Genomic DNA, 15,213 nt, shown 5'->3' on the forward strand with positions numbered 1-15,213 from the left:
GTGAGGCATATTATTCTGTTTTCATGTTACTCCTGAATCACTATGATAAATATAATATTTGTTCTTGAGTGTATTATACAAAGCTGAGATTTACTGTCAACTCCAAAGTGTATGAATACAGGTGAAATCAGTCATTGACACAGATATGGTGGCGTGGCAGGAAGATTGGGTTGCCGTGAACCAAGAGGTTGAGGTTCAATAATAATTACTGTATAAATACATATACACAATGTAATCGTGTGTGTCAAAATGTGTTTAATACGTAAGTTGAAAACACTGTGAGTATTTTGTGACCTTCCAGGGACATCCTAACAACTCATTTTTGTTTCCCAGGCATCACCTGTGAAATCTCACGTGAAATCTATGCACAGGTGAGCATTTGAATCCACATCTGAAAGGTTATGTGATCAAATGGGAAAATCCACATGTGAAATATCCGACCGTGGAACTTTTCCAATGCCACGTTTTCACATGACATCCCATGTGAGATTTCTCATGTGAAATAAAATATGACATGTGCAAAACATGTTGAAATTTCACATGTGAAATCATGTGTTTTTTTCAATAAGGGCACCACAGTGGAACACACTCAGGCACCGTAAAGCCACTCCACTGAGAACTTAGTCAACCATATAGATAAATCTCACCCAGAACACAGGTGTAGGAACAAAACTAAAAAAGGTTCTCAGTGAAACCAAACAAAGTCAGAGCGACATAGTATGTGCTTTATTACAGCACTTGATTCCTATGATATTTCTAACAAATTGTGTTCATTCAACACAAATGATGTGGTGTCCATTGCATAGTCACTTGCACTTCTAAGATGGGCATGATAGTCTATCTTCTGTTGTCTTTGTTACCATGGGGACTGAGGAGCTGTGTGTTCTTGTATCTATTGTGGGACTGGACCCATGACAAAGCTCAAACCCACAAGCAGCCTGTTAAGAGCCTGCCTGCCTGGGTTTAATGTGTGTGTGGTGGGTCGAGTGTTTAAAATACAAATGTACAGATAAGTAAATATGTCTGACCCATCCGTAACCTCACACTAAGGTAGGGAGCAACATAAAATGATTGATTAGTGTTGTGCACAGTAATATTGACTGCTTTTGGATGGAGAGACACCACGGTAGCTATAGACACTTGTTGGATTGACTATGTAGTACACCATGTGTTTGAATATACATGTGTGTGTATTGTATGTAACCTTTAGGTCTAGTGTTTTGCATGTTGAGTTTATTTTTTTGATTTTTCCGCATTTTCTCACTTCATTCCTCACTTCATTTTGCTCCTCAATTTATGCACCTTGGTTGGAGAGTTTGAGAGTAAGGTAGCGGCCTTGTTCCTTTACCTTTCCTATCAGGGTAAAGAACGTGCCATTGAGAATTGGTGGTCTGATATATACTGTAGGCTTGTTATAGACGCCATCATGGCCCTAGCTCTTCATCTGTGACGTCCTAGTCGGATGTTGGGTGCAGCAGGACAGCAGGTGGGTGGTACTGGTCGGGAGATCCCTCCCACGTCTGTCTCTCCGCTGGCGCCGTCCCAAGAGGGTCTGGGGGTATCGACACCCCGCCAAGTGAAGAGTCAGGGTTTCACAGTATTCGCGCCAAAGAGCAATTTGGTGTTCTCGGATTCTTTGAAGGGCAGAGACAGCAGTCTGGGTTTTCACCCTCAGATCCATGATTCCTATGGGTAGTGTATTTCTTAGTATCTTGATGTTCATTTATTGTTGACTTATAAGACTATTCACAGTATTTATTGAGGTTATTTGTCTAGTAAGACATTTATGGACAGCAAGGACATCTGTGGTTTATACTGTGCTTTTAGCAGTACAAAATTGACTGTATTTTTAGAAGACTGTAGTTATGGACACTTGGTTCCTTAAATATCCATTTGTTGTTGTTTTTGTTTGTTGATTGTTTCAGATGATTATTTAGAGTACCCCTATTTAATTATGTGATACCCTTTAGGTGCCTAGATACCTGAAAAACTGTATTCTCTTGTCCTTTGTCCTAGTCTTCTCTCCCTCCGTCCTCCTTTCTGTGATTTCTCTTTAGGCATTTTTGGTGTGATGTACTCGTGAGAAAGTACACGTATTGGATGGATGCACAATAATGTGTGGAGCAGGACTAAAATGAGCTAACAATTATTGTGTATTGTTGTATAACAATGGTACTTTACAGTGGTACTGTTCTAGCATCCTTACCTATGAGCTGAGGAGGACTTATAATGTTATGGGTTTAAAAGATTAGACGAAATTGTGTTGTTTACAAAAATTTATTCATACAAATTTCACAACACCGTTTTTTTTTTTAAAACATTTATAGACTTAACCCTTGTGGATCGCCATTTTTTTCTCTCATTATAATAGTACTCTCTAATATCAATTTTCTACACAATAAATATATATATATATATTCTACGTTTAATCTTCACGTTTAGTAAGGCTGTTGGCGCTTTCAAAATGATACACATTATGGAAAGAGGGTAATCATGATGCTTGCAACTATCTACCACAAATCTCTAAGTCTAAGTGCTCTAAAAAATAAAATAAAATCGTCCAAAGAAATGATTGTGAGCAAGAGTGCTCGGAGACTACACCTAATGGCACTAAAGATCCAATCAAATGTCTGTGCAACACAAAAACAACAACCAAATGGTGAAATGTAAGCTGATGATTTGCAGCATTGTAGGGCTACTAAATAGCCATCTGTGATTCGTGGCGATTTTAAAGTCGAAGCAAGGCACCACAGCCGCAAGCTGCATTCTGCGTCACAAAGCCTGGAGGGGAATGCAGAATTAAAGAAAGATTGATTTCATACACACAGGCACAGATCGAAGAACTTTGCCCTACTGCTAAGTGTCACAAAGCTCAAACCTAACCTACAGTGTCTGTAGAATCTGCCTGGTGCAATAGCGGAGTTAGATCTCCTTGCAATTTAGGGAAGTGTGAATATGATGTCTTGGGGCCAGGAAATGGAAGTATACTGTACGGATTCTGAAGCTACTATTTTTCATGGTGTCGAAAAATGGGATGGCTAATACAGAAGTAGTGAACCCAATCATGCCTCTAGTGGGAAGAAGTGTCGCTTGTTCTGTCTATCTGTCACTGATGGGTACAAGTGAGATGATAGGCCAAGTTCTTCTAATGAGGTGTGGAAACCTTTGTCTGGTAAATTCCTTTCACTGCCAAAAATCACCCTGTTTTCTCTCGAATCGATTGGTCTTGGACTCTCCTTCTTTCTGTGTCCCTCTTTCTCTTTGTTCTCCTCTCTCGCACCCACTATCCTCATTCCGCTCTCTTCCTCCCCCCCCCCCCCCCTCCCCCCTCGTACTTGGGTCTATTTAGCACTGAACAGGTTTTCTCTGCTTCTCATCTTGTGATCACTTGCATCAAGAAAAAAGAGGCAAGAAAACTGAGAAGCTAGTTTGGAATTGGTGGTGCTCAGAATAGTACAGGCACGGTGAAGTACGTTTAAGGCTTTGTCCAACTGTTGATTAGGTAGGAGTTTGACTGTGCTGTGCTTGGGCTGCCAGGATAGGTAAGGATTATTCAAAACAACAATCATTCAAGCATTGTTTTTTGGCATATAATACATTGGAATGTAACAGAATCTCGTCTCAAGTCCCATTGAGAAGAGACTAAAAAGAAAACATGACGCGACACTTTCTAAAAGCTTCTCCCCTGCAGTACATTCATCTGAGCTTTCCCATACAGAGGACAGGGGTGAGACGTTCAATCAAACACTTTGTGCAGTAATGTTGGGGAGAGAACAAAAACAAAACAACATCCAGAAAAAAACACATATGTATATACGTCAACCAGTGAGCAAAGAAAACCATCCAATTGCAGTAGTTTGCACAGATTTGGTGGCTAGTGCAATTACTTTAATCATGCGATCTAGCTTTACATTGGTTCACATGACAAGATAGGGGAAAGCACAGTAGACCAGGAAGGTGCAACACGTTTTCAAACTGCCTCTGAAATGTTCCTCGTGAAAAATAAAAAAATACATTGAAATTAAGTGAAGCCACATAAAAAGTACAATGTCAGTGGAAATGGTCTCAATTTTCTTATTGGACTTTCTTTTTGAGTCCGATGACCATTCAGGTTATTCTATGTTCATGATGCTTCTTATGTGGCGAGAAGAGACAAATGGAAAACCTTTAACAGCATTCCAGGTTTTCAAGAGCTTTTCAAACACATGTATACCACTACAGAGGAACACAAGATAGATACTTTGCACAAAGTTCAAAAGTGTAAGCTCATTTTCTTTAACACTGAAGAAGAAGAACAGGAAGGAAAGTAAAAGCTCAAAAGCACTCTGGTCCTCATCTTACGAGGGTCATGAAGATCATAGGGGTCATTCTAACAAGTATTCCACTTTAGTATTTGAATTACTGCCATATATAAGGATTCTAGAGCCTGTTGGGTCATGTCTGTTTTGGCCTTAAATAAATAATTTTTTTATAATACTGTTTAGCAGTCACATTATTATCCTACAGCCTCCAATAGGATATTTGTGGGGAATTTTAAAGGATTTACAGTACACATTCAATGTGTAAAACATATCTATGCATCTATATTCACGTTCATACGTATACTGCATGCAGTATAGGTGTGAATATAGATACAGTTGTACAGTTCCTCTAGAGAGACAGGAACACAAATGAGAAAAGAAGAAGATTGGGTTATATTTAGTATCTGGAGTGTAAGATCACAGGGTAAGGTGAGAAAAAGAGGGAGGGACAAGAGACATCCCTCAAGACAAGGCCTCGGGAAAGAGCCTGGAACTCACCGGCAATTCGGGAGAGAACTGTTTCAGCCAGTCTCCCAAAATAGCCTCAAACTCATCCCCATCCGGTAGGGCATCAAAGTCTATGTCTTGTAGAATATGGTGAAAACCTAAGTCTTCAGGGCTGTTGTAAATAAAGACACTAAGCTCTTAATTTCAGTTGCCACAAAGTAACATTCAATACATTGATTGTCTTTTAAACTATTTATTTCCGTCGTATTCATATCTAGATTTAAATGTTTAAAAGACAGGGTAAAGAGCATATTGATCATGTGCACATCATTTCATCTTCTTTTCTATGTAGGTCTAAAAATAAATAAATATAGGCTATATTTAGGTTGAACAAAAGGATTGGTCCACAAAGTAGATCTGTGCGTTCTCAAGTGCTTAAGTACAAAAGAAAAACAATATTATTATCAAAATATTAATTTTAATGGCTTTACTTCATACATAAATACATGTTTAAAGAACACAAGAGCGATCCACCGATTGTTCCGTTTTCTCAAAATGACTTGATCTGGGCTGTACACACATGGTAGTTTGGTTTAGCAACGCTACAAATACGCTAGCCGGCGTCCTTTGCTTCTATATCTCTGTCTATACCTTTTCCCAAGGACTGCCGCCAGGTATTTCTTGACTGCCATTTGCTTTCGGTAGCGGCTGTAGCTGTCTGTGAAGATCCCATCCGAGTGTCGCTTTGACAGAGGCTCAGAGTCGTCTTCCATGGTGCTCCCTCCACTAAGAAAGGGGGAGAGCAGGATAGTTTTCACTGTTAGGAGACGCCTACCCTGCCTCGGAATGTAGCCCATAGACTGCACTGCACAGCTCTAAATTTTATATTTTGTCATCTCTTCAACTTTTAAATCAATCATCCCAAATTGATTTTTATTTCGATATCATCATGGTTAGGCTGGCTGGTCGAGGATGTAGGGAATAATTGAAGCCTACATTTATCTTCAACCCTTGGGACTAACCCCCTACCACCATCAATTATTAATAATGAAAATGAAATGTATTCATCCACGTGGATCCTGGGCTTTGCTACTTAAAGGGACAATATCAGCACTGAGATCCACCGATTCGATCTAAATCATGCCGCACCCGGATTTGCGCTGTCGAAGATTTGATCAAGTGAACCTACTCTGTGCCTGAAGGCGTCAAATTCAAGTCGGAAGAACACACACATAGACACACGGGACAATTTGACGAAACATAGAATGAATAGTGAGTATTCGGAAAATCTGAGTTAGAAGAAAAACAAACACCAAAAAAATAACTAAGATCACAAAATAAGAGACGGCAATCAAGAAGATGTCCTTACCCTACACGCTTTGCCATCAGAGAATGGAGATATTTTCTTGCTGATAACTGACCCAGCGCTTTCCTGTAGGCTTTATTAAACATTCCGTCTGCATGCCTTTCCGTTCTGGGATGATAAAACGCCAAACAATAAATGATCACACGTAAGTGGCAACATACTGTATTTAGCCTAGCAAATCCAACGCGTCATTTGGTCTGCTTTCCAAAATGTGAGCTGAAATAGTGGACAATGCTATTCTGGTGAATTGTATGACTTTGGAAATGGCCGGTTCATATTAAAAGTGTCTCGTTCTGTTTTAGTTCGCTATATAGGCTTCTAACTTGATTCTATAGCCTACAGAGCTTCCCGATTAGCTTCGTTTGAATACCAGGCTACCAACCATAGTCTATCTTGCTGCAATGAAAATGTGGGAAGTTTGTTATTTGAAAGGATATTTTTTCCCCCTAGGTATTTCCATCATACGATTAAATAACAAAATGTGATTATTGACGGTACAGTACATTAACTAACATAAAACATATAACATAGATGAACATAAATACGAGCCCGATAATGAAATGTCTAGCATGAATGTCAACGACATAAAAAAATTATAGGTTGAGTGTAGTTACAATGATAATCACCTTTTCTCCGGTGGGTAGTAAAAAGTGTACACGTCGTCCGCCACAGATGGGGGACTTCTTATAGCAATTTGATCACTGTCAAAAGCCAAGTCCGGTAACGAATTTCCATCCTCGTCATAAACCTCATTTTCAAGTCTGAAATCGGAAATGCATTTGAATATTATATGCTTTTTGATATAGGATTAATCATGTATAATCATGATTAAACCAATTTTGAAAATAAACACCGAAATAAATTACTTGCATTTAAGATTGTGTAGGCTATATTCCATGTTAAGAAATTAGAGGTATTAAAAAATATTTGATAGGCCTACAATAGCCATAATGTATCTGCTTAAATGTGTAATAATTGTAATTGCTATTGGCCATTCCTAAGTAAGCTACAACACCTTACATAAAAACATTAGTGGAACCATAGGCTATATTTCTCAAAAGGCAACCAAACTCATCCACGTCGGAAATGGGGGGGGGGGAAACATGTTTAATATAAAATCATTTTAATTGTGAATTAAATAACACCATAACCAGATCTCAAAAACTAAATTAAAATTCATAGTTGTGATTTAAAAAAAATAATAATGCAGATTGTGTCTGCTTAGTTAAGAGGATACAAAAGAAATCGATCTTGTTATTCTATGAATTAGTGGCTCCCACGTTTGCCTCACGCATCAGCAAATTACCCCTCTCTGTCATTCCCACGGGACGCGTCTAAACGCAGAGATAGAGTTCCGTATCAGACGCTTGATCCACCAGTAGCTGGTAATATGCTATATTCCACTGCTATGATTCCAGGCGCTCTAAAGCCCCTCATAGCAAAAAATTGCAGCATATTCAAACTCAAAATAAAACACATATACCAGTATCTTTCAATGTATAGCATATATTTGTATACCCAAATTGACAAAATGCTCTGGAGGGGAAAACGGTGTATTAATTTAGGTATCTTCTATTTTCTTTGTTCTCCACACATTGATTTAACGAACAAAAATTGTATAGCAATAAATGACATAGGTCTAGACCTATGTGGTTGCAGTAGGCTAGATCTAATACATAACTACTGTCCTCAGCAGCAGAAACAATGCGTTTTCCAATGTTCATTTTACATGCAGAGACGCTCAGTTGAAGGAGAAGTGTTCAGGTACCTACCTAAGGTTAGGATAGCTTAGCCCGAGAGGTGAGCAGTGGATGCTGTAGTGCATTATGATTCCATAGATGAGTAAGGCTAAAGTCGCTTTACTAGACATCGTCCTGCTGAGAAAGAAATTATTACAAAGTTAGACGTGCGAAAGCGATCTAGCATTTTCAAAGTCAGAGTGAGGAAAAACGAAATTAATGCATTTTTTTTTTTTGAATTGATAGGGTTTTCTTATATTTTGGAGAACAATACGCTTCCAAAAATTATCCAAACTCCCCATCTATTCATCACTTACTGCTTGCGAGTGCAACAGTGCCTCGACGCACCTCAAGTGTGTTGCCCCAAACATTCTAAAGTGCCAAATATGACCTCCAAACATTACCTCCAAACCTTCTAAAGTACTATAGCCTGTTGCTGTGTTCTCGTTTGTGTGTGTAAAAGTTCAGAAAGCATCACGTACCTATTGCCGTGTGGAGAGAGAAGCTGGATGTGATCCGGTTGCGACTGCGACTGGGAGAGTGAGATAATCTCTCTCTCTCCCCTTCTCTCCTTCCCTTTCTCTCTTCTTCTTGCTTCGTCTGTAAAGCGTCTCTGCCGCCTCCTGATGCTCCTTTAATGTGTACAACCCTCCGTGCGCTCACACATAAAACGCGATTATCGGATCTCTGTATGCACACAACCCCAGGAGAAAGAGCCCACACGTTTGTCTTCACAGAGGAAACTTTTTGTTCAGAAGACCTGCTTGCCTCGGCTTTTTTTATTCCTGAATCCAACAGCATGCCTTTTTCACTGCTCACCCTAGGGGATACTATCTACGTCATCGCCCCCATCCTCTCGGAATGTAACACTGTAGTACTTTTCCTTCCCCGTCAATGAGATGGCCCGAGTCATAAAGTGCATATGCATGTTTAGTTCAACCACGTAATTGTGGGACAATGCATGAACGCTAATATTTGTCAGCGTGACATACATAAGCCTTAAGTCAAGTGAGGTCATTGTGCGTGGTTAATTTCAATACCTCAACTAAATGACTAAAGTAAAATCGGCCGCGTCAAACTTAAAACCAACTTGACCAATCTTTCAATTATGCCCATATATTGTGAACATGATCAAGGTCAAGTGCTTGCTTTGTGCCCCATCGCCCTTAGCGCACGACAGGTAATAGAGTGAGAGATGGCCAGTACTCAGGTGCTGAAACCCTGGGACTGGCAATGGTTGTATCGGCGCGTTTTAGCAAGACAGCGTGAAAGGCATGCGGAGCTTGTTCCACAGAAACATTTGATTTGAAACAAAAAAAACAATAGTTAAATTCTGACTACTGAATGTTATCCTAAAATGTTTTACGACTTCATAGCCTCCATGCATTCAATGCATTATGTACAACATATAGACAAAGTATGTGGACACCCCTTCAAATGAATGGATTCGGCTATTTCAGCCACACCCCGTTGCTGGCAGGTGTATAAAATCGAGCACACCGCCATGCAATCTCCACAGATAAACATTGGCAGTAGAATGGCCTTACTGAAGAGCTCAGTGACGTTCAACGTGGCACTGTCATAGCATGCCACTTTTCCAACAAGTCGGTTGGTCAAATTTCTGCCCGTGCTAGAGCTGCCCTGGTAAACTATAAGTGCTATCATTGTGAAGTGGAAGCATCTAGCAGCAACAACGGTTAACAGGACCGCTGAGTGCTGAAGCGGGTAGCGAGTAAAAATCGTCTGTCCTCGGGTGCAACACTCACTACCAAATTCCAAACTGCCTCTGGAAGCAACATCAGCACAAGAACTGTTCCCCGGGAGCTTCATGATATGGGTTTCCATGGCCGAGCAGCAGCACACAAGCTTAAGATCACCATGCGCAATGTCAAGCGTTGGCTGGACTGGTGTAAAGCTCGCCGCCATGGGACTCTGGAGCAGTGGAAAGGCGCTCTTTGGAGTGATGAATCACGCTTCACCATCTTGCAGTCCGCTGGACAAATCTGGGTTTGGCGGATGCCAAAAAAACGCTACCTGCCCCAAAGCATTTTGCCAACTGTAAAGTTTGGTGGATGAGGAATAATGGTCTGGGGCTGTTTTTCATGGTTCGGGCTAGTCCCCTTAGTTCTATTGAAGGGAAATCTTAATGCTACAGCATACAATGACATTCTAGATGATTCTGTGCTTTCAACTTTGTGGCAACTGTTTGGGGAAGGCCCTTTCCTTTTTCAGCATGACAATGCCCCCTTGCACAAATCGAGGTGCATACAGAAATGGTTTGTGGAGATCAGTGTCGAAGAACTTGACTGGCCTGCACAGATCCCTGATCTCAACCCCATCGAACACCTTTGGGAGGAATTGGAATGCCGACTGCGAGCCAGGCCTTAGCTCCCAAAATCAGTGCCCGACCTCACTAATGATCTTGTGGCTGAATGGAAGCAAGTCCCTGCAGCAATGTTCCAACATCTAGTGGAAAGCCTTCTCAGAAGAGAGGAGGCTGTTACAGCAGCAAAGAGGGGACCCAACTCCATATTAATGCCAATGATTTTGGAATGAGATGTTGGACGAGAAGGTGTCCTCATACATTTTGTCATGTAGTGTACCATTGGCTTTTATCTGTTATGCACATGCTCAAACGATAGAGTTGCTCAATAAGCCATAGAAGCGTATGACGTTTCTTGAAAAATGTAGCCTGTACAACTGCCTCAAATTATGACTCAACGATACAAGATGTACTTTCTTGTAATAGTGATCTTTTCCAGAGATACACAAAAATTACATTCTATGACAAATGATCATGTTGTATGCAGGTTTTCAATATTATAGATAGGGGTTGAATGGAATTTTATAATGGGAAATAGGAATCAGTGGAAATGATCATGGAGTAGCAACATACCTTGTTTTATACAAAATCCCAAATTAACCCCTGAAATGACAAATATATAAACTTGAAAAATATATATAAATTGTCGTTTGTCAACCTGTTAAACTACTTTTCCATTGGGACATTTTCAAGTGTCTTCGACACTTCACCATCATTCATGAATGACCATTGCCTGTAAGTCTATTTCACGCGCATGTCTGGATCATGTGTGGAATCTTTGGTGAATTATTCAGACCCCAGCTCTGACGTCATGTGATGAACATTCCCCCAAACTCATGTACTTTTTGTCTTTTTCAATGCGGGGATGATAAGAAAAATTGCTCAGAAAAACGCCCCTTACATGAAGTGGTCGCTCCATGTGCTGAGCGAGCACTGCATCCAAGTGGTGATATGGAGTAAGTGCATCAGGATGAGAATGGAAGATCAGGAACCATCCAATTTTGCAAACAGGATGAAATACTGACGATATAGACGACAGTACATTTTCAGTTAGATGATATTCATGACTATTCCAGACAGGTTGCCTTATGAATTCAATGTGTTAACAATTAAGTATAAGTATTCATAATAATTCAATGTACATAGACTATTTTGAACCACCGGAAGGGAACAGAAATATAGATAAATAGAATAGAATAGAGTAACTTTATTTTTCCCAGAAGGAACTTTAGTTGTGGCAAGTCAGATAAGATAAAGATATATATTAAAGCAACATTTACACATGACAGATTCAAATGATATAGGAGGCATGGTACAAGATAAACATAAGTCACAAACAAATCTATCACAAGCTGATACTATGGATAAAGTTCATGCTTACATGGCGACTGTAAACCTACCATAGCCATGACTACTGAGAATACCTTTTTTATCAAAAAGATATCAATCGGCAAAATATTGTCCCATTTTGGACCCGGTGAAATCTAATAACAAGAACACAATCAATAACCAACCCATCATCATTTCCAAAGTGCAGGATGTGATGTCTGTCAGGAAGATTGATAAGGTTATTTATATCCCATCATTTCTGAGTCATGCCATAAAGTGTTTACACAGAGTGCTTCAGCTACTTCCTGTCATAATATGTGGCCACTCTGAAACCAACCCTTTCCCAGTTTGTTGACAAAGGTTTACTGTAAGTCGCTCTGGATAAGAGATTCTGCTAAAATGACCAAAATGTTAATGTGAATATTTGTTCGCAATATCCACCAAATCGTTAAGTGAAGCTAATGAACATTAGAGCCATTCCCAGCTGAAAGCGCTAATTGAGGCTGCAGCTGGCTGTTGCAACCACATAAGCTTTTACTGCAACCAAGAACAAGACCTGACCACAATCTAGAAAACTTTGGATAAAACATTTGGATGATGTCAGCTTCAGATGAGTTTGACGACATTTTCTCTCTTTTGTGTACAACAAATACAGTGTTGCGTTTTTAAAATGGCATACCCCTCACCAAAATATATCCTCTTTCCAGTCTCAGTGTAGCTGACTCATAGAGTTTCACAGAGTGACTCAGATTTACTCAGGCCTTCTGATAGGATCAGAGTTTATACAGCCCTTCATGACATCCATACCTCATACAAACTCCTTCTGTCCTTTGTGTGTCGTGTGATATTGGCTACAGAACTCATCATTGGCCCTTCACAATAACCCCCCACTAGATCCCCATGTCCACTGTTTGACTGAGTGGGTACACAAACATTCTGTCTGCTCAATCTCAATCTGTTAATGACTTTACAACCCACATCCAGGATTAGGATAAATTAAACCAGGCCATAGGGCATCTCTTATCATATTGAGTGAGCAACCAGAGGTGACTGAAAAGGCACATTGGACTCACCTGTAATAAGATCCACTTTCTGTTGACAATACTAATGACTCATTTATATAGGGTTGAGAGGTACAATCTTTTATTTTGCAGTGGGCAAATATCTATCTCACTAGGGTTTGTGTGTGTGTGTGTAATTTAGGCATGCGTTTCTTACAGCAGTGGGCTTTAATTCGATTTTGATTAAGAAATGTTTCTCGATTTCTTATTATTGAAATGATCCAATAAAGCTTCAAAACATTTTCCACGGATGGACTATAGTGGTTTGATTGGTTTTAATGAAATATATAAAAAAAAAAAAAAGATATCAAAACAGAACACTCACCAATGACAAAAACGTTTGCATTAAAGTCAAAGCAAAAAACATAAACGACGAATACATTCGAAAGCAACATTTAAATGAATTGTTCATTGCCATATGTTATGACAAACCCATACTTGTTGCAAGCCCCTCAAATATCTGACATTGTGACATAAAATAATATACTTCACAGAAATGCTACTCCACCACTATTACCAGTAATGACCGTCTAATGGTGCGTCTCATACAGCGGAACATCCCACTATAAGTTAATTTCATAATTCATTTTAGTCATTTAGCAGATGGTCTAGAGAGCAGTTAACAGTTAGGCTAATGGTTATTAGGGTCGACAGACCGGAAATACAGACATGACATGCAAAACATTTAAAGAGTTGGTCAAACATTTTTTTAAATGTTATTATTATTTAGGCTTAGGTTTAGGTTTACTTGAACATATTGGTACATATGCAGAAACATTCATACAATGGATATGATCAGCCTAACTATATGGACAGCGAATCATCAATAAATTATTACTCATAAACAACTAATTACCATACCGCCAAATCAATAAATATGCATATCAAAGTCTTTAGTGAGTGTCTTTAGAGAGTGCCATTTGCATAGTTCGAGAGGTTCTTGCCAAGAAAGATGTCTGATGTCTTCAATCAATCAATCAAGTTTATTTTATATAGCCCTTCGTACATCAGCTAATATCTCGAAGTGCTGTACAGAAACCCAGCCTAAAACCCCAAACAGCAAGCAATGCAGGTGTAGAAGCACGGTGGCTAGGAAAAACTCCCTAGAAAGGCCAAAACCTAGGAAGAAACCTAGAGAGGAACCAGGCTATGAGGGGTGGCCAGTCCTCTTCTGGCTGTGCCGGGTGGAGATTATAACAGAACATGGCCAAGATGTTCAAAATGTTCATAAATGACAAGCATGGTCAAATAATAATCAGGAATAAATGTCAGTTGGCTTTTCATAGCCGATCATTAAGAGTTGAAAACAGCAGGTCTGGGACAGGTAGGGGTTCCATAACCGCAGGCAGAACAGTTGAAACTGGAACAGCAGCAAGGCCAGGTGGACTGGGGACAGCAAGGAGTCATCATGCCCGGTAGTCCTGACGTATGGTCCTAGGGCTCAGGTCCTCCGAGAGAGAGAAAGAAAGAGAGAAGGAGAGAATTAGAGAGAGCCAAGATGTTCAAAATGTTCATAAATGACAAGCATGGTCAAATAATAATCAGGAATAAATGTCAGTTGGCTTTTCATAGCCGATCATTAAGAGTTGAAAACAGCAGGTCTGGGACAGGTAGGGGTTCCATAACCGCAGGCAGAACAGTTGAAACTGGAACAGCAGCAAGGCCAGGTGGACTGGGGACAGCAAGGAGTCATCATGCCCGGTAGTCCTGACGTATGGTCCTAGGGCTCAGGTCCTCCGAGAGAGAGAAAGAAAGAGAGAAGGAGAGAATTAGAGAGAGCCAATATGTTCAAAATGTTCATAAATGACAAGCATGGTCAAATAATAATCAGGAATAAATGTCAGTTGGCTTTTCATAGCCGATCATTAAGAGTTGAAAACAGCAGGTCTGGGACAGGTAGGGGTTCCATAACCGCAGGCAGAACAGTTGAAACTGGAACAGCAGCAAGGCCAGGTGGACTGGGGACAGCAAGGAGTCATCATGCCCGGTAGTCCTGACGTATGGTCCTAGGGCTCAGGTCCTCCGAGAGAGAGAAAGAAAGAGAGAAGGAGAGAATTAGAGAGAGCATACTTAAATTCACACAGGACACTGGATAAGACAGGAGAAATACTCCAGATATAACCAACTGACCCTAGCCCCCCGACACAAACTACTGCAGGCTGAGGCTGAGACAGGAGGGGTCAGGAGACACTGTGGCCCCATCCGATGATACCCCCGGACAGGGCCAAACAGGAAGGATATAACCCCACCCACTTTGCCAAAGCACAGCCCCCGCACCACTAGAGGGATATCTTCAACCACCAACTTACAATCCTGAGACAAGGCCGAGTATAGCCCACAAAGATCTCCACCACAGCACAAACCAAGGGGGGGGGCGCCAACCCAGACAGGAAGATCACGTCAGTAACTCAACCCACTCAAGTGACGCACCCCTCCTAGGGACGGCATGAAAGAGCACCAGTAAGCCAGTGACTCAGCCCCTGTAATAGGGTTAGAGGTAGAGAATCCCAGTGGAGAGAGGGGAACCGGCCAGGCAGAGACAGCAAGGGCGGTTCGTCTTGTAGTGTGGCTTGTTGCAATGAAATCCTCAGATCATACTGCCTCTGTGTAGGGGGTTAGGAACTTGTGCGGTGGACCTGTGGTCATG

General features: G+C 40.6%; 1 protein-coding gene across 7 annotated transcripts; it reads right to left on the reverse strand.

Moving 5' to 3' along the window:
* Positions 1-2,258: 2,258 nt before the first annotated feature.
* On the reverse strand, positions 2,259-8,606 carry LOC139583835 (glucagon family neuropeptides-like). Of its 7 annotated transcripts, none has more exons than XM_071415363.1 (7): positions 8,336-8,606; positions 7,887-7,991; positions 6,741-6,875; positions 6,118-6,222; positions 5,400-5,534; positions 4,800-4,920; positions 2,259-2,781 (listed from the first exon to the last, which is right to left on the reverse strand). In XM_071415363.1, exons 2-7 carry the CDS (start codon positions 7,982-7,984, stop codon positions 2,773-2,775), a joined length of 603 nt encoding a protein of 200 aa, XP_071271464.1. In that variant the 5' UTR covers positions 7,985-7,991; positions 8,336-8,606; the 3' UTR covers positions 2,259-2,772. The 7 variants fall into 7 exon arrangements, with proteins under 7 accessions (XP_071271464.1, XP_071271465.1, XP_071271468.1 ...); XM_071415364.1 differs by having other exon boundaries at positions 7,887-7,988; positions 8,336-8,459; XM_071415367.1 differs by lacking the exon at positions 6,118-6,222 and having other exon boundaries at positions 7,887-7,988.
* Between the last annotated feature and the right edge of the window lie 6,607 nt (positions 8,607-15,213).

This window comes from Salvelinus alpinus, chromosome 8 (assembly GCF_045679555.1).
Source record: "Salvelinus alpinus chromosome 8, SLU_Salpinus.1, whole genome shotgun sequence".
Taxonomy (NCBI): Eukaryota; Metazoa; Chordata; class Actinopteri; order Salmoniformes; family Salmonidae; genus Salvelinus; species Salvelinus alpinus.

What these genes read in the sequence shown, in the direction of transcription:
- LOC139583835 (XM_071415362.1), bottom strand. Translation starts at nt 7,984, where the DNA reads ATGTCTAGTAAAGCGACTTTAGCCTTACTCATCTATGGAATCATAATG. An exon ending in CTGATGGCAAAGCGTGTAGG is followed by an intron (nt 5,535 to 6,117) that starts GTAAGGACATCT and finishes CCCCTTTCTTAG; the next exon opens with TGGAGGGAGCACCATGGAAG. An exon ending in GCGGCAGTCCTTGGGAAAAG is followed by an intron (nt 4,921 to 5,399) that starts GTATAGACAGAG and finishes TATTTACAACAG; the next exon opens with CCCTGAAGACTTAGGTTTTC.